Source organism: Brachyhypopomus gauderio, unplaced genomic scaffold (assembly GCF_052324685.1).
Source record: "Brachyhypopomus gauderio isolate BG-103 unplaced genomic scaffold, BGAUD_0.2 sc65, whole genome shotgun sequence".
NCBI lineage: Eukaryota > Metazoa > Chordata > Actinopteri > Gymnotiformes > Hypopomidae > Brachyhypopomus > Brachyhypopomus gauderio.
In genome coordinates this window covers 523,328-542,977 of record NW_027506886.1, presented here as the reverse complement: position 1 = coordinate 542,977, position 19,650 = coordinate 523,328, and the positions used below count along the sequence as shown (strand labels likewise).

Here is a 19,650-nt window from a genome sequence, read left to right as displayed (position 1 = left end):
AATACTGTGAAAATAGAGATTGGCAAACAGAGTTATATAAAATCTCTTTATAGTTATACCCTCAACTCCGCCAGAGTGGATAGCAGGTCTGTTTTCTAGTGGGCTGAGGGACTGTACATGTCAGATTGGTTGGTTGATTGAGTTGTCGTTTCATCGTAATGTAAACTGTTAATTCAGATGATCAGTGTGAGGGAGTGCTGAGGAGAAATGACCTTTAACTTTTCTCCAGTGGCAGTGGCCTTATTAATCACTACATCCAGTCAAATTGAGCAATGCTAATCTGCTAGCATGCGATATGCTCATATAATTCCCTTGCTAGAGAGTGGACAAAGATGTATAACAAGTTGGAGGGAGAGTCCGAGCGTGAGTTATGCGCGTACTACATAAGCTAATATAGAGTGAGTTATGTTGTGGGAAAGTTCAGTTCAAGATATGTGAGCTATGTTATACTCACCAACTCCCACAGAAATCTTATGGAGACGGCTGACGGAAGTGGAAAAAACAGCCACTGACCTTTTGATAGCTGATAGCATTCCGATCATTTTTGGAGTGCTTTGCACATTAAAATGTAAATGGAATGAAGTTCGTTATATATTACTTCTCCTTTGCTTAATTTCTTTATTGTCCGTGTGAATTAAAGACAAACCAATGATGCTGTGGAATTCCTCTTTGATGTCCATAACTGGCTTAAATAAACATACACTGGGTGACGTGTCCTGTTAACCTCAGTAGCATTACGATGGCCCAGGCATAAGAAATTGAGCTCTTCCAGCAGGTGGTCATGAGGTCACAAGACCTGTCGTCATGCTCACAGATCGCCGTGATAACGGTTTCTGGCTAATCTTTGGAATTAGGGTTTGTTAATATATTATGTCATTGGCTATAAAGCTGGCAAGCTGATTGGGTTTGAGAAGGAGAGGAGTCAGACGACCTCACCTATTTAGCTGTCAAACCAGTTTTTCTCTGCCATATCTCTGTTGGCACAATAAAACCCGCTCTGAAGTGACAGAACCAGTTTTCAGTTTCTGATCTGGATTAAGGCTAAATATGGGATCTTTAGTTCCTCATCTAAACTCTCAAGATCTACACTGTGGCCATAACAATGATCATGCACCTTTAAAACTGTCAACATGGCAGTTGCTGTGACGGCAAGACTAACCCTCGCTCATCAGTGGGCCCTCATGAAGCCAGCTCATCCGTTAAGGAGATGAGCGTGAAGATTTACTGCCAACGCCCTCTTCATACCCCTCTCCATCAGCCAGCGACCACCACGGCTTTGCCGTTGTTCCTCTCACTCTAAACGATGCCTCTTACGACGGAGCGGTAGTGCCAACGTGTTCCTGCCATTGAGAGCCTTCAGATCCTAAATAACAAACTGCATGTAAAATGGTAGCCGATGGAACTACAGTGAAAAGCCGGAATCGGTGGCGGGTTTTTGCCGACCGATGGGTTTGGGGTCCAGGGAGCATCCCTCTCCCCTTCGCGCTCTCACAAACGGCCCTCATCATCAGCAGAAGGAATGCAGACAGGAGGGCGGCCGTGTGCTGCAGGGGCTCTGCGAGGCGGGGGCCGTTTCAGACGGGCTCTGGGGTATCTGGGGGTCCAGGAAGGGCAGAGGGGAAAAGGATTTCTGCGTGGTGCCCAAAAGGCCCGCCACACTCGCCTGAATTCCTGCGACGCTCGCCTTGATGCCTGTGCATACTTGCAACGATCCGCTCACCCTCTCATTTCGTTTTTCATCCCAAAACTGAAATCCCTTCATTCTCTCTCTCTCTGTCTCTCTCTCGCTCTCTCTCTGTCTAATTCTGCTTTTCCTCTGATCTCTTCAGGGAGCATTCACATATTTGGGCCCTCAGCTTGCTCAGTGTCAAGAACTTGAGGCATCCAAAAAACACTCTCCTGGGAGAGCTCGGTGTGTGTGTGTGTGTGTGTGTGTGTGTGTGTGTGTGTGTGTGTGTGTGTGTGTGTGTGTGTGTGTGTGTGTGTGTGTGTGTGTGTGTGTGTGTGTGTGTGTGTGTGTGTGTGTGTGTGTGTGTGTGTGTGTGTGTGTCCGCCCATGAGTGAGTGGACAAACTGAAAATAAAGAACGTATGTTGTCAGAAATGACACAAAATAATATTTGGATTGGCCATAACGGTATTCTGATTTCAGTAATGCAACAGATACACAGTGTATGTGGCATCAGGTGTTGCTGTACCTTTTTTGTTCTTTTTCCTGGTATGAAGTTGTACAGTATAAACTGAAAAAGCTTTTTCCTAAACTTCTCATCTCATGCTTGTGGTTTGGCTGTACAATTTGCAGGAAAAGTACTGCGAGTTCCTCTAGTTCCAGCATATATCTGCGCGTACACACACACACACACACACACTGTTCCCAGAGCTCCCTTGTGTGGCTTTCGCTTCATGGACATGACGTGAGGTTTGGCGAGGTCGTAGCTACTAGTGGAAATCCATGTACATGCCCACACACACACACACACACACTCCATGTACATCAGGGGCCCAAGTTGCCTTCACTGTTCTCTGTGTAATGTATATGGTGCGAGACGTAGTGTTGAAGGATCAGGTGATGGGCCACATTCTAGCGTTCTGGCTAAAAAGCTTTTCCATTCGCTCTTCAGCCAGAGTGGGACTGGGTAAAGTGGGAAAACTCCATTTTAAGAGCCCTTTACAAGACTGAGAAGGAGAGGGCTAAAAAGCTAAAGAGGGTGTATCCATTAGTCAGGCATTGCAGGGTGTAGGGTATCCTGAGAAAAGTGGCGTGTACAATAGGGGCTCTGATGCAAGGCATTCTGGGTGTGTGGTGTTGGCTTTCCCGTCCGTCGGAGAGGCACAGGCCAGGCCTTGTACACCAGGGCCTGGTAGAGACGAGTGGGGGAGGTGTCCCCCCTCCACCCCGCCTGGTTTAACCCTGCCCAAGCTCTTTCCTCTTCCTCCTCCTCCTCCTCCTCCTCCTCCATCCAATGACCCAAAATCAGCAGATGCACAAAGGTGGCCTTTGTACCAGTGTGACTATTACAACACACACACACACACACACACACACACACAATCGCTCTCTCCTTTCTCCCTCATCTCTTTGTCTCTTCGTTTGCTTTTATTGGTCTAGTCCACCCTTGTCTCAGTGACTCGCTTCTCTGTCTATGCTGCTCCCTATTGGCTAGTAACTCACCCCGTGGTATCACCAACGCGCGTCAAACTCGGGCCTCGCCGCCCAATTACCGAAGCTGAAGCCCCTCCTGCTCCTACAGAGCCGTCCTGACACCAGCCACCCATCTGCTACATCACTCCCTGCCTTTAAAGAGCTCTTCAGGCACAGAGAGCTTTCAAAAATTTGCAAACATATTCTGATTTCCAAATCCTCACAGTATTAGTTGGAACACCTCGCTCTCGTGTTTCTATTACCCGTTCAATCGTTCACACGCTGCTTTGGCCCAGATTTGATACCGGACGTTGTGAGAAGGTGGCCGTGGAAAGCGTTGAAAGCTTGAACAGAGTGCCTTTAAATATGCGTCCTCTGCTGGCTTGACCCCCCAGGACAGAGAGAGCGCAACGGAGAAGGAGCCGCTTCCCAGAAGCTTCAAGAGCAGCAACACTAGAGATCTTGTTGTAATCTTTCTCTGCCTCTCTTTCTCTTCCTGTCGTGGGCGGACGTTACATTTCCTGCGGTTTCTTTTCATGCGAGCGACGTCGGCTCACTGCGTCCTGCTCTGCGCCCGTGTTCTTCTTGCCCTCTGTCTTTTGTCTTGGAAGAGCCTTTCATCTCCGCACAGTTCTCTAACCCCGGTACACGTCTGCTGGTGCTTGGGCCCCGGACCAGACTCCTACAAATGAGGCCCGATGCAGAAGTGGTTCCAGAGTCCACAGCACCGTTCTCGGATGAAGAGCAAACCGAACCGCAGGCCCCGTCAAAGCAGACACTTTCTAGTCCTCGAGGGACATTTGTTATGAAGGAAATCTTAAAAAAAGAAAAAAAGATGCCATCTTAAGGTGTCTCTTAAATACAGTCTGCAGATTTGGGTTGAATGAAGTATGAATTACTTTAATGGAGTATTGGTGTTTGTATAGACATTTGGGATAAAAATATTTCTGGACCTCTTGGCTGTCCCGTGTGGCAACTGAGGGCAGGTGCTCCAGCTCCCCTGCGTGGGGGAGCGTGTGTGGGGTTGACCAGCACACACAAGCCCTGCGCTGGTGTAACCTCGCCACACACTTCAGAGATGCAGGTGGCCCAGCCGTATAACCTGCCTTCCCACCCACTCTCACGAGGTCTCGTAGGCCTCCGACTCGGCCGGGCGCGGGTCCCGTCCCGGGTCCCGTCGCGGATCCCCTCGCCAAACCCACCCCCGGCTCTGGCCGGCCGCGGCTCCTTCCCGCCATCCCTTTATAGCAACCCAAATCCCTGCTGGTCGACCCGCAGCAACCGGCATGCGGTAACCAAGAGTTGCCATAGCGGCAGGCCACATCCTGCGGAAGGACTCGAGGACTCTATAAATACGCCGGCGAGTTAGCCGCTGACCACCGTCCCTGTCCCTCCAAAGTGGCATACGCACACGGGGAGCGAGTGCGGCCGCGTCTCACCCGCCCTGGTGCATTATGGGCCGCCCGTCCTTCTCGCGTCTCCATTATTTCTCATCATCTGTTATTTTGGTTTTATTCGAAGGAAGTGAACTCTTCCCTCTCTGTCGTTTCCCTTCTGCCTCTCTGAGAAACTCTTGCTTGTGTGTGTGTGTGTGTGTGTGTGGTTTTCGAGGAGGGGGTGTGGCACTGTGGAGCATTTAGCTGTGGTGTTGGGATGGAGCCTGCGTGTGCAGTTAACTATCAATAACTTTTGAACTTCTCTCCAAAGTGCTGGACCTCTCTCCTTCCATTAAAATGCTGCTCCTCTCTTCCATCTATTTAGAGAAATTTGGAAGATGGGAATAACTGAGTATTCTTCCAGATCTCCGTCTCAAACCACAGGATATGTTCCTTTCTATTTCACACAGAACGCACACATACAGGCACACATGCAGCTCTCTTTCCACGTCTGTGAAGATACTAGGAGACGCCTTGTAGTCCAGGTTGGTCTTAAGTCAGGCCCCTCTTTATTTATCTTGGCACTCTACGTTCATGCGTGCACAAGTGCCAGCGTGTGTGTGTGTGTGTGTGTTTTAAAGCTCTGTTTGATTCCCAAGTCCCTGCTGGTAACATCTAGGGGTGTGTCCAGCCTCTCTTTACGTGTGTCATCCTTCGCCCTTGTGATTTCTGACTTGCTGTGCTCTCCGCGGAGGTGGAGAGTGATGCTGGCGCTGCTCGGATGACCCCGCCCACACGCCCCCTCCCAGGAAGGCTGAGGGCCCCGTGGCTGCCAGCGTTCAGAGGGGAGGCTCTTGGCTCTCCGCACATGGGGCCTGTTTTATGATTTTTGGTGCAGTTTAATGGAATCTGCCTGAGTGGTATGTCAACATTCCGAAGGTTGCCAAAATAACCAAGATTTAAGATTTTTTTGTCTTCAGTTTGCTGCACTGAAAACTCTCCCTTTAAAAAAGGGTCTAAAATAAAACTGCAGCTTTAGACCATCACCTGAGACTTTTGTCACACAGCAGCGAGATTTCCAGGGGAATAAATTGTCCTAAGCAGTCTCAAGCACCCCCTGCAGCTGCAACCGTTGGCCCCTCCCCCATGAACTGATCTCTGGTTGGTGACGCCCCTCCCACAGGTCCTGGTCCAGTCCAGGTGACTGGTCTGGGACCACCCAGCATGCTCACACACCTGGAGCGATTCATGAATCAGCTCATTGCTCTTGAGCTCCTGTTCCGGTGCTGTGTAGCTCTGATGATCATGGCTCTGATGATCACCCCCTGAAGACCCCCATGGTTTAGGAGGGGGGGGTCTTCAGGGGGTGGAGGGTTCTTGGGTGGGGGGGTCCTCGTCAGTGCTGGTGGGGGGCAGTCTAGCATAGACCAGCTTATAGGAAGGAGAATGCAGCGGTCCAAACACAGTAGAGGAATGTAAGAGATGGAGAGAGCTGAAAGGACAGATGGAGAGAGAGAGAGAGAGAGAGAGAGGGGGGTTGGGGAGGACGACTCCCTCGCTGTGACAGCCATGCAGGGCCTCAGACGTACGAGAGGGTGAGGGCGGCAGGCTAGCCAATGTGCTCAACCTCATCCCTCCATCAGTCTCCTCATTCTCCACCCTCCATCCGTCATCTCTGCACACTGGCAGTTTATCTGCTCCACTGGTTAACTGTGCCAGCGGTGAAGCTCCCGCAGGTCTCGGACTGAGCTCTCTTTCCAAACGGCACACGCACACACTACACCTACAGGACATGTGGCGTGTATATGCAGCAGCTATACAGAGAAGAACATTAAAGAAAACTAACATTGTAACTCCTTAACTCTTGAACCCTCATAACCCTGGTATGAACCAGAGTGCCTTGAGTATTCTTGCTGAGGCTATGTGTTATGTCTGGGATGAGCTGTTCTTTACCACATAATTGCTTTCATTAAGCTTGGAGCTGATCCAAGATCAGTGTTACTTTTCCTTCCACCCCACCGGAGACACGCATAGTGTAGCTATGGGCATCAGATGAAACATGTTCAAGTATTACAGTACCCCACAATGCATGCAATTCACTGTATCTACCCAAAAATGGCTCGTAGTACTGTCACAGCCCCCCAAAAGCACATCTTTCTCCCTCCGTGAGCAAGACGCATGTTTGCACAGGCTAGATGGCATGAACGTAACTGCCCTGTAGGCCGTGCTCGTGTGCCATATTAAAGAGTGAAGTTAGTGGGGAGAGAAGAGGTTGATGTCCAAAACCTTAACCGGGACCATATGGCTAATGAGGTCAGTACGGGACGTGTTACTCAGAGCTACAATCACTCCTCATTTCAGCCTCTCTCTCTCTCTCTCTCTCTCTCTGTCTCTCTGTCTCTCTCTGAGCTTAAATGTGAGCCAAGCCAAGGGTTTTGCATTTAAAAACGTGACCTTTGATTTGATCTGCTTATCGACGGCAGCCAGCGGGGGGGGTTCTTTCTGTGGCGCGCAGCAGGGTGCGCCCTTTCTCTCCGCGTCACACCAGCACGCTTTACCTGCCCTTTAAGGACGTGGGCAGATCAAACAGGCCAGCAAAAGCACTGCGGGAGGAGCGCAGAAAGGGGATTTCTGGGTAAATTACCCCTGCTAGCGGCTCCCTCCCTACACAGCAGTGTGAGTCGTCACCCCCACAGACCCCCCCCCCCCCCCCCCCCCCTTTAATCCAAGCCCAGCACTGTGTATCTGTGCAGCTAGAGGCAGTGTGCATCTTTTAAACATTGACTAATGACTATGTTCCAGTGGCACATATTTGGTGTTGCAACACTGGCGTCCCTCTTCTCACACATGGCTGCCTGGATCACACAGAGGCCATCGGCTCAATTAATGCTCCCAATTGCTCGTTTCACCCTCATTCCAAACTCTCATCAGACCCGCCACAAGTGTAGCTGGTGCGACAAGCAGTTCGACATGATGACCGCACATAATCTGAGGCTGTAGAAGAGAAGAAAGGCTTTTATCACCCGCCCTTCAAACGAGGGTGTTGATGATAAGTATGATGAAGATTTGAAGCTCTTTGCCATTGCCAGGCTTTTCCCCCCACCTCTCTCTCCGTATCTTGAAGCCTCCAGTGTTGCCATGGCACCCGAGGTCATTTGTGCGGACCGAAACAGATGCCCGCCCACCGTTCTCGCTCTTTTCTCTTCCTGTTCATTTCTCCTCGTTCATTCCTCCAGTAAATTTGAGCCTAGTGGGCAGTCCCTGAATGGGGGGGGGGGACATGCATACATGTGTGTGATGTGTGGTGCAAGGCTTTCTGGCAGGTCGTGCGTGTGTGGTTTCTGCCATAGGCAGCAGACCTGTGGCATTAAGTGGTAGACACACACTCGAGTGCACTTCATAGCATACAAGAACTTCCTGTAATGTCAGCGGGCCGCTGGTTGCCGCCAGCGATCGTCTGCACATTCTTTACCCGTGCAATAATGCAGGAGCCGGAAGCGTCCAATCGGCTGCTTGCATTTTGCCTGTGTTTCATGACCTCTGTGGGCTGGTTAGAGACCACTTCCTGTGTGCGAGTCGCTGATGACATGACTTCATGTTTGTTCACTTTCTCTTTCCTGACATTTTCATGAGCTTGCTCTCTCTCTCTCTCTCTCTCTCTCTCACTCTCTCTCCCCGTTCTTCTCAGCCTTGCACCTGCACAGTGTCTGAATGTTCTGTGCTGTGATCTTCCTTTTCAAAATCAGTGCCCCCCCCAAATGTGTCAGATTTCTAGCCGTGCTGATTGGCCGTCTGGCTGTATGTCCAGGCCTGCTGTGTTCCTCCACGTGTCCAGGCCCCGGGCGTCAGGCCTGCCCTCCACAATAAACAGTGGAATTACTGCAGTGCGTCCTGCATTCTCCACCAGTACACAAAGGGGAGGTCGGACAGACCTGCGTCTGCACCTCAGCACTCGAAGCTGAGCGCCTAGCGCGGTGTGATGGAGCAGAACCGGAGGAGGCGGCGTGGGCATGTGACCCAGGGATCCAGGGATCTGGAGTGAAGAGCATGGTGGACCAGCCAGGCCTACAAGCTGGGATCCAGATCCGATCATCCATCACACCCCTCCTGGTGCGTGTGAGAGCGGGAGAGAGTGGGAGAGGGGAAGACTGTCCTGGAGCTGTTTGCAGGCACTGATTACAGTGAGGATGGAAAACAATCCGGCTTCCAGAACTTTGCCAGCCAGAGGAAAAGAGTGAGTGTGTGTGTGTGTGTGTGTGTGTGTGTGTGTGTGTGTGTGAGAGAGAGAGAGAGAAACTAAGGAAGAGAGCTGTTTGTGTTGGACTGTGATCATGACAGAAAAGTAAATCATCATGCATGCTCACACTCACACTCTCTCTCTCTCTCTCACACACACACACACACACACACACACACACACACACAGGAATGTCCCAATTCCAGTGCTAACAACATGCACGGCCCTATAAATGGTCAAGAACAGAGCCAAACTGATTTGTTTGGTTACGCAATTGAATTTTAATGGTCATCTTCTGGTCAGTGGCTGCAGCCTAATGGGCTGATAAGGCAGGGGCAGTGGCGTGTTTGGACTGGGAGCCCCCGCGTTTCTGCGCTCTCCCCCCTCCCTCGCTGCTTGGCTGGGAGTTTGTTTTGCTCGTTTTCCTTTGTTTGGGTTTAGGTGCATTCCTCTCGAGCCTGTCGAGATCGTAACTGATCACCGGCGCATGTCCCCGAGTGGGCACGACGGCTGGCCTCGCGGGACTCACTCCATCCTGGAGGCAGCGGCACGTCCTAGCGGGACTTCAGGCCTGCCCGCACAGCTGAATCCAAATGACTGGAAGAACACTCTTCACCTTTCTGTCTCTCTGCATCCCTGCATCTCCCTGTCTGTCTCTCTGTATCACTGCATCTCTCTCTGTCTGTCTCTCTGCATCACTGCATCTCTCTCTGTCTGTCTCTCTGCATCCCTGCATCTCTCTCTGTCTCTCTGCATCCCTGCATCTCTCTCTGTCTGTCTCTCTGCATCCCTGCATCTCTCTCTGTCTGTCTCTCTGCATCCCTGCATCTCTCTCTGTCTGTCTCTCTGCATCCCTGCATCTCTCTCTGTCTGTCTCTCTGCATCCCTGCATCTCTCTCTGTCTGTCTCTCTGCATCCCTGCATCTCCCTGTGTGTCTCTCTGCATCCCTGCATCTCCCTGTCTGTCTCTCTGCATCCCTGCATCTCCCTGTCTGTCTCTCTGCATCCCTGCATCTCTCTCTGTCTGTCTCTCTGCATCTCTCTCTGTCTGTCTCTCTGTCTGTCTCTCTGCATCTCTGCATCTCTCTCTGTCTGTCTCTCTGTCTTTCTCTCTGCATCCCTGCAACTCCCTGTCTGTCTGTCTGCATCCCTGCATCTCTCTGTCTGTGTCTCTCCCAGTGTTGCAGGCAACACTCCTGTGTGCACCAGGCATTCTGCTTTTGAAATCGAGTACACTCGCATGCATGTATACACACACGCGCGCACACACACACACACACACAAACCAGACCTCTCCAGTGCTCATCCAGATCTGTAGGAGGGGAACCATTTCACAAACTGCAGAACTACATTCATGCAGATCCACTCAAAGACCTTACCATACATGTCGTGTTTTCACCTTACCGTACATGTCGTGTTTTCACCTTACCGTACATGTCGTGTTTTCACCTTACCATACATGTCGTGTTTTCACCTTACCATACATGTCGTGTTTTCACCTTACCGTACATGTCGTGTTTTCACCTTACCGTACATGTCGTGTTTTCACCTTACCGTACATGTCGTGTTTTCACCTTACCGTACATGTCGTGTTTTCACCTTACCGTACATGTCGTGTTTTCACCTTACCGTACATGTCGTGTTTTCACCTTACCGTACATGTCGTGTTTTCACCTTACCGTACATGTCGTGTTTTCATTCCCTCCCTTACTGCTGATGTCTGCTGAAACGTACAACACAGTCAGATTTGATGCTAATAAGTTAGAAAAAAAGTGACTGTGACAACAGGCTATGATGGACTTACATACACCAATTGCCAGAATCGCCAATGCTCTTCGCTGCTCAATCGTCTGCAGACATTGCCCTCTAGTGGTCAGATTGAACACTTGCACCTGTTTGTGCCCAAATCTCTCTGATTCACGCATGCTTCCGCTCCCCCTCCCACTAGGTGTGCCAAGCCCAGTCTCTAATGCGTTTTGGGATGTAGGATACAGCCTCTGCCACATGCACCACAGGTGACTTCACAGCCAGGATTTCTCTAGACCAAATTGCGTGCAACTGCCATCAATCACCACCTCTGCACGTGAGAAACACCCCTTGGCGGGCGACGTTTCCGTGGGGTGGAGAGCGCACGTTGCCTGGGCCCCTGCACAGCCAGGGCCTCAGGTGCATATTGCCCTTCCCTGATCCAGGAACAGTTTCCACATGCCCACAACCTGCGTGCCGCCTTAAAGAAAGCCGTTGCAGAGTTGGCCTCAAATCAGCTGCTGTGACCCTTTCCAAGCTGAACATCTGGGAGCAAGCAGGTCGTTTGGGTCCTTCATCGTAGCATGTGCTACTAGTGCTCTGATAAAAAGCAGGCAAATGCAAGCAGGGTATGAGGTGTGTGTGTGTGTGTGTGTGTGTGTGTGTGTGTGTGTGTGTGTGTGTGTGTGTGTGTGGAAACAGAGTTTCAGGGTGAGGGTGATTAGAATAGGAGTGTCTGCTGCCAAGAATGCGGCTGAGCTCCCAGTCAAAAGACACCAGAACAATGAGACCCAGCAAGCCAATGACGGAGTGAGCATGCTTAAAGCTTTAGTCAGGATTACGAGCCGATGCCTCATCCTTTGAAGGAAGATTAATGTTTGAAGCCTGTGTTCGTAGTACCTCAGGTGGGACAGGTGTATGTGTGCATAGATATGGGTTTGAATATGGGTTGTTTTTTTAATGGCCTTGGTTTTCTGTAATGTTTTTACTCACTACCTAACCAGATTTACTGAATTACTGAGATAGGTACTCTGTACTGTTGAGTGTTTTTCAGTTTAAATGAATCTCCTTGCATAAAAGTGCTGAACACACACACACACACACACTCTCTCTCTCTCTCTCAGACACATTTACACTCTCTCACACACGCACACTGCTCAACTCCTCTGATGTGCACTGGCATCTCTAAACAGCTGCAGGTGTCTCGGTATGGCCCTGAGACAGTAGAACTGTTTTTTCAACATGTGCTGACCACACGTTCGCTCGGGGTTCCTCATCCTAATGCAAACTGATGTGATCTTTGCTAAAACCTGTTTCACATTCCAGCTGCTTCCTCGAAACTACAACTCCTGAGAGAGCATGGACAAAGCACAAACAACATTTGCTTACCGTAGACGGAATAAATAGGAATTTGACACTTCTCTCGTGTGTTCTCATGGTGGCCAGTTTGGGCTGTAACCGGATCACCTGCTCTCTGCTTGTTGTGTCCGTTAGGAGTTCTCACCCATGGATCTCCGCAGTAACTCCGTGTCCAGCCGGACTCCGACTCCTCCTTCGGGACGATACTCGCCTCACAGTCCCGTCGAACGGGATGTGTCTATGTCCCCTCGCCGCAGGTACACACATACGCCCCCCATCAAATGCCTGAAAGGACCCTACATGTCCTGCTTTCTGATAGGACCTAATATCACAGTGTGTCAGTTTTACATCGTAGTCTGTACAGATTTCACAGTAATTAGTCTATAGTTCTCTTCAGATTAATGTAATATAAATCTTCTTGACATGGTGAATGTTTACATAGAAATGATTCCTCAGGGGGACTTTTGGGGTCTTTTTTTGATATTCAAGCCTGCTGTCCATTTCTCTTCCCCACTAAAACACACACACACACACACTCACACACTGCTGTTTCAGGATTTATTTTGGCTGCTTTATGTTGGGGTTCTGTCAGCCCTTTAAACAAGTCCGAACATGGCAGGTATCCCAGTATGGGTGTCTCTCCCTCTCTTTCTCGCATTCTCCCTCCATCACACACACTCTCCTCTAATCACTGTTCTTTCTGTCGTTTTCTGCTTGGCCTTCTTTTCAAACTTTTCTCCTAAAAGTTTCTCCTGCTTTCTACTAAAAGGATTATATCCCTTTAACCTCTGACTGGCTCCCAGTGTTCAACACCAAACACACACACACACCCACATATACACAAACACACCCCTTTCATATACACTCCCCCAACTCTGCTCCCTCTATGATGATCAGCCTATAGAATCCTGTGGAATCTCCCTCAACCCGCCCCCCAACTTTTTGGTGCTCCAATAAGAGGCAGGCGGGAGTCACACCTTCCACACTCTCCTCTTTCCCGTCCCTGTTCAGCTCAGTAGAGGGGTGTGTGCATGTGAAGCGCGGTTTTGCTTGCATGTCCGTGTACGCACGGCTGCATTCCCTTGCGTTTCCGTTTTGGGTAGATCTTGCCGCGCGTTGAAGTTTTCAGTGCGAAACTCCTTCGTAGGTTCGGCAAGATCTGAGCTTCTCTTTGTTCAACCTGTTTTGTGCTTTTGAGGTAAGTCTCTCAAACTGTTTTAGTGCTGTTTTCAGTTTATGTGGGGGGTGGTGGGGGGGGCTCCTCTCCGGTTGCGATGCCGGCCCATGTTTAAACTGGGCTCGTGCCTGAAGCCCGTTCAGCCACGTGTTTTTTCCTGAGACGGATCTTGCTGTCCAGCAACCCAAAGGAGCCACAGGCTGCCCAGGAGCGCTGGGTCGACATGACGACTGTTGCGAGAAGCTGCCCGGGGCCCTCAGCTTTCAGGCTAAGAGGAGAGTCTGGAGCTCCTTCCCATCTGACCACTCTCACAGCCCCTCACCGATCTACGGGCAGCATGGGCACGAGGAGGAAGAGGAGAGGAAGTGGGAGAGGAAGGAGGAGAAGCATGGGGCTGCCGTGAGACCCGAGGAGGCCTCGGAGAGGGAAAAGGGGGAAAGTGTGTCGTTGAATCTGGTTTCAATTTGGAGCGTGTTGCTCAGAACAAGGCTGGGACGGGCCTGTGGATCTGATCATACAGCCGAATCGAGATTTACTGCCTCTTTCTTTCTTTCTCTCTCTCTCTCTCTCTCTCGTATGAAAGTTTTCCAAACAGGTTGTTGTTAGTCATCACATTAGTGATTAGCCTCTCCCCAGATCTCACCATCTTGTATCTCCTTGTTTCTCTGGCCTGGCTTGCTCACTCCATCTTTCCGTCCTGCTCTTTCCGCACAGCCACTATCTCTTATGTCATCGTTTGTCACTCTGCACAGTTTGTTTGCTGTTCGCATGCATTCTTAAACACGCACGCGAGCGCTCCCTCACGTGAGCCTGCCGGCCCACCGGTCAGGCCGGTTTGGGGTGGTTGGCCCAGCCGGCGTCATACACTGGGACGCTGCCTTCCTTTCTTTCCGCGGGGTCCCCCACACGTTCCTTCAGCCCCAGTGAGGTTGGATGTCCACTCCAGGAACGTAATAATGTGCCACAATGGCTGGCCTCCAGCTCCACGGAGCCTGCCGCTCATAGCACAGGCTGTGGGGACCAAACGGAAGAACACGCTAGGTGGGTGAGCTCTGCGTTGGCCCGGCCTGAACCGGGCTGGGTTCAAAAGCTGGGCACCTGTTTACCTCGCCGTTGTTCTGAACGCAAAGATCCCGGGAGTAACGACAGAAAGAGCACGTGGGGTTTGAATTGTTTTGAAATGAAAACAGGTAGAGCTTGATTCTTGACTAACGATAATGATGCATACCAGCCCTTAGAGCTCTTCTCCCGGGGCCTTCTGGGAATTTAGAAGATTGTGTGGGGAACAGGATTCGAATAGTGACCTTCAAAAAAAAAAAATCCACATCTCTGTTTTCCTGAGTATCCCAGGAAGGAGCTTTCCTACATTGTAATGACTGCTTCCACAGTGCTGTAATATCTGCTCTAGCCATGTTATTGCTAATAACGTCGCAATCTGAAGTAGGTGAGAAAATAACGCACAAGCTGGATGAGGTAAATACTGGTAAATCAGCAAACACCCACATCAGTGATGGCCTTCATTATCAGGATCTTTGAGTTTATACTGTACACAGCATGGGTGTGAGGTCCTGTGTGTAGTCAGCACCTGTGTGTGTGTGTGTGTGTGTGTGTGTGTGTGTGTTGGCCTCAGGCAGTTTGTTCATGGAGGTTGGGCAGTAGCTTACTCAGCAGTGATAATTGGGCCCACCAACACATGAGGCGTTTTACCACCAGACACACTGGGTTGGATTCAGTGGATCTAGAGAATGCTCTCATAAATCTCCCGCTGACCAGCTACTGTAACGCCCTCTAATTGGCTTCACACACGTACACAGTTTTGCTGCATGGCTTTAAAATGAACAGTGATCACACAGTACCACCTTCAATCCGTTCCCCATAACCATGTACGTTGCTATTACACGCAGCCAATCACAACACACCAGTACTCCGCAGGACACCACAACACCACACCGGTACTCCGCAGGACACCACAACACACCAGTACAATTGCTTGTATGAGGCTTGCATCAGGGGGAAAGCCAGGATTAATTTTATAGTAATCTGTGTAAAAAAATAAATAAATAAATAAAAAACCCAGTAGCATTCCAAGCTGACACGGACTGCAAGGGATGAGGGGGTGAAAGGTGTCGCAGGTTGACGAGGAGATGAAAGGTGTTGTAAATGGGATTAATGAATCCCAGGTGTCTCTGTGGGCAGCAGAGCATCTAGCCACCATGCTAGGTCCTCACGTGCCATTGTGAGGAATGGTTTTTTTTTTCTCTCTCTATTTTCTTTGAATGTCATCCAGCTCACACAGGTGTAGCAGTTTTTTCCAGTGGCTCATCACCTCCAACTCCACCTCCTCTCAGTAGCTTTCTCGGTAAGGTAATGTGGAAATGACTAAAACTGGGATGACGGGCATGACTGGAAAGTATCACAAAATGACAAGTTCCTCTCTGACATTAGCATCACACACGTCATTACGTCAGATTGGGAATGCAGTAGGGAAAATTAGCAAGCAGTGAGGAAAAACCCATGGCGTCCCAACCTGGCGTCCCAACCTCTGTCTCGCTCTCGGTGTTTGTTTCTTAACCCCATTACATCATCAAAGGTCTTTCTGTTAAGTCACTCTGTCCTTCTCTTCGGAATGACCACACACTCCAAGAATGTCACGTATCTGTTCTGCTATGATATGTGGAAAGAACTAGCGCTCCAAGATGACGGGACTGTGTGGTGATTAGCCCAGATCAATACGCCAGTCCAGTCTCTCCCAAGAGGCCTAACCACTGACCCAGAGTGTCGTCCCCCACCCCCCCTCTTCATCACCCGCAGTCTCAGCTTGTGTAAGTGGAGCGTCTATAACGCGTGATGGGCCACAACTGATGAATACCGATTTCCATCACTCTGGAATGGCACAGAAGTCTCCGTTTCCAAAAGATGGGGAGATTGTGAGCCGTCCCGGTTCACCTTTGACATGTCACCGCCACGCAGACTTTAGACTCCAGCGATACTGCTGTTCTGAATACGTGTTCTCGTCAAAAAAGGACTTTGGCCAGCGATGCTTTCGCCACCCCTGCGGTTCGGCTCAGACACGGCCTGGGTCCTGAATGGTTAATGATTGATTTGGATTATGGACACTGGGTCTTACGTGCGGTCTTCTCTGTCCCTGTCTGTGTCAGTTCGGACTTCACCATGCAGCGGTTCGACCGGGACTCGGAGGTGTACAAGATGATCCAGGAGAACAAGGAGTCGCGTTCGGCTCCACGCCAGTCCAACACCTTCAAAATGCTGCAGGAGGTGCTGGAGGCGGATGAGAAAGGTGAGACACACACACACACACACACACACACACACACACAGGCATGTGTTAGAGGAATGCTCATTGGGTGTCGGCAACTGCAAATTCCAGAAATCTCCTGTAAAATAATCTGCGGAGACACTTCAGCGCTTCTATGGCAACAGCTGTGTTCGTGTGTGCTGCACGTGCCTGTCTGTCAGCGCAACGTGCCGGTTGTCCTCGGCTACGGTTGTCTGTTCCACCAAGGACTCGAGCCCACAGGGCCACGTCTCCCTGACACATCCCGGGCTGGTGTGTCTCCAGGACACGTGTATTATGTGCAACTTTAGGAGGCTTAACTTGAACTTAAACTTTAACCTTGGGTTTTGTTTGCTTGTGTGTGTGTGTGTGTGTGTGTGTGTGTGTGTGTGGTCGTTCTTCACACCTCACCAACAGTACAGTGGTTTGAACATTTGAAAACAAAGTTAAACTGCTTCACTGACAGCTTTACGGCGCACCAAAGAGCCAGCGGCATGAGAAGCTGGGGGGTGGAGCCATGAGGAATGGGGCAATTTGTTCTTTAATATTCGTTTGCTCCACCTACAACATTCTTTTGGTCATATAAGGTTAGGATAGGCTCTCTGAGTATCCAAACATTTAAACCAGTAGAAGTGGAGAATTTTGCACATTTGCACATAGTTTGCAATTCCTGTTTACACATCACATGACTGATCAACTGGGAATTATATCATTCAGAATCAAGACTGAATGAATGTGATCCAGGTGATTACAATTATGAGATCGATTGACTGACTGATTGATTGTCTGGTTGTTTCATTACAGATGCTTCAGTTACGTTTCCTAGCAAGCTGTCCCCAAACCCACCCAAGCCTGTGTCTACTGTTGCTGGAGTTGCAAAATTCCACAATTGTGAAAAATGTGGCAACAACATTGTGTAAGACACACATGCACAAACCATTCTCCATACTACCCTCAGCAGAAATCACTCTCCACCATCACTCTCACACACTCGCATGAAACAGGGATGGTTAACCCTCGGTGCTAACAGGGATGGTTAACCCTCGGTGCTAACAGGGATGGTTAACCCTCGGTGCTAACAGGGATGGTTAACCCTCGGTGCTAACAGGGATGGTTAACCCTCAGGGAAGTGTTGTTTTCACAACTCCTTCTCTTCATTCACCAGGGCTTTACATGGGCGTGAGAATTAGCTCCATGTGGGTGTGTGCGTTTGTGTATCCACTAACATTTTCTCCCAGCGTCATAACCCAAAGCAGTTAGATGCACATCTGTTTTGTAGGCGTGGAGTAGGTGTGTGCAGTAAGTACCAGGTGTTGATGGATGTGTTGCAGAGCTGTTTCTACATGCATGTGGGGGTGTGTGTGTGTATGTGTGCCTGTGAGTGATGGTTACTGCTTCCTCTCTGGCAGGACCCAGGCCGTGCGGATCATGGACGATCGCTACCGTCACCCGGAGTGCTACACGTGCACGGAGTGCGGCCTGAACCTCAAGATGCGTGGGCACTTCTGGGTGAACAACGAGATGTTCTGCGAGAAACACGCCCGCGAGCGCTACCAGGGGCCCGGCGCCGGCTACCGCCACCCCATCTCGCCCCACCACTGAGGCAGCAGTGCCCGCGCCCTGCCCTCCCTGGTCCCCGGACCCCGCTACGATGCTCCGCCCAGCTATGAACTCTGGGACTGGAAAAGGGAGGGCCGGGAATGTCGTGTGACGGCGTGCGAGTGCGGTCGCGCTCCTCCCGTAGCGTTTCGTATTCTCCCCTGCTGACTCCTACACGCTGTATTGGGCTTTGTTTGGGTTCACCACAGGTTCATATGGATCCTTGTTCTGCTGGTTCTGACTGAAACGTATAGAGCGGCTCCCACTTCTGCTTCTCCCCGTGATAAAGAGCACAGGCACTACTTCACATGGGACTGGTCTCCTCTGTGCTGTGTGTGTGTGTGTGTGTGTGTGTGTGTGTGTGTGTGTGTGTGTGTGTGTGTGTGTGTGTGTGTGTGTGTGTGTGTGGCGTGTGCACGTGAGGTGTGTGCGTGCGTGCGTGCGTTACCCCCTTCCCCCTTGGTGTTTGTGTCCACACTTTTGAATGTCACTTTGAATGCTTTCTGAGGTGACTCTAGGTTTATCTCGGCTGACGCCACTCTGGATTAAATGCATCGCTGTTAAAAGTATTTTTCTATTCCTACACAAAAGCAGAAACGCATGCACAAACAACAAACCCTTCTGAAACACATCCATGTAGTCCATGGCTGTCCAACCAGTGGCCCGAATTTGACCACGTGAAGTCTATAGTTGTCATCCATTTTCCAATGGGTCAAAACATTATGGGAATCCCTGACTTGGATAACTATTTGTTAGCGTTTCATTTACATTGTAATTCAAGGGAAGATGTATATCAAGGCAATAATACAAGTAATTTTTTTTCATGAGTATGTATGTATATATATTTTTTCTTTAAAGTGCTCTGTGTAGGACGTTGTGTTCATGCAGGAATTAATTTGGATGCATGTGTCTCTGCATTGTTTCTGTGTAAAAAGGACTTGATGTTAACTATATTTCCCTCTCTATTATGAAAGAGAGGCAGAACGAATATTTAGAGTGAATTATTTAGCTTTTTTTGTTATTTTCCTTTGCAATCCAGACCTTCACATGGGTGATGCGTCTTCACGGGCCCACAGCTGCCTCTGGTGAACTGGTCCAGTCTGATGAAGGCTGAAAGTTGTACCGCCACCTGTAATGTTTGCTTTGTTTCTCCACTTTTTCCTTACATTTTCCAAATATAAATCTACCTGAGAATTGATCACCTGACTGGCTGAGTGAATCGTTGGTGGGATGCCTCTTCAGTAAGGCCACCAGACTGGGGTTTGGAGTGCAGCAACGGCCATATTACTGCCCAATTACCCTGACCAATAACAAATAACATCACGGCTCCAATGCTGATTGGTTGACTGTAAAAACGATACTGGCAAATGGGTGTTGACGTACAAAAGGAACTAACTGGGAAGACTTGAGTTAACTGACCCTGAAACATGATATAAAATGATTTTCCATAGTGTGAACATCACTGCCCAGCAGTCGTTTGACATGCCTCTCTAACGCTGGTGCTCACAGCGTCTAGATGTTTAGCCCAATAATCTCGGGACGTGACTCATTCCTCCTGTATCTTGTTTAGTCCATGCAGAAATTCCAGTCAGCGTTGTCTAATTCGTCTAGTTTTTATATTCCACTTCAGTATTTCCCACTTTAGTGCCAGCACACAATGGCGTGTATGATCAATGCACATTTTTTTCTCCATATGATGTGTCTAGAGACTGTAGAGGTG

The 19,650-nt window shown here is 49.8% G+C and overlaps 1 protein-coding gene across 1 annotated transcript in view; it reads left to right on the top strand.

Moving 5' to 3' along the window:
* The window catches only part of pdlim2 (PDZ and LIM domain 2 (mystique)), a 41,848-nt gene extending 22,720 nt beyond the window's left edge, over positions 1-19,128 (top strand). The window contains exons 7-10 of the mRNA XM_076988986.1: positions 11,995-12,116; positions 16,195-16,334; positions 17,136-17,247; positions 17,741-19,128. Of these exons, the coding sequence (XP_076845101.1) occupies positions 11,995-12,116; positions 16,195-16,334; positions 17,136-17,247; positions 17,741-17,933 (567 nt within the window). The 3' untranslated portion in view covers positions 17,934-19,128. The remainder of the gene's footprint in view (positions 1-11,994; positions 12,117-16,194; positions 16,335-17,135; positions 17,248-17,740) is intronic.
* Positions 19,129-19,650: the final 522 nt, after the last annotated feature.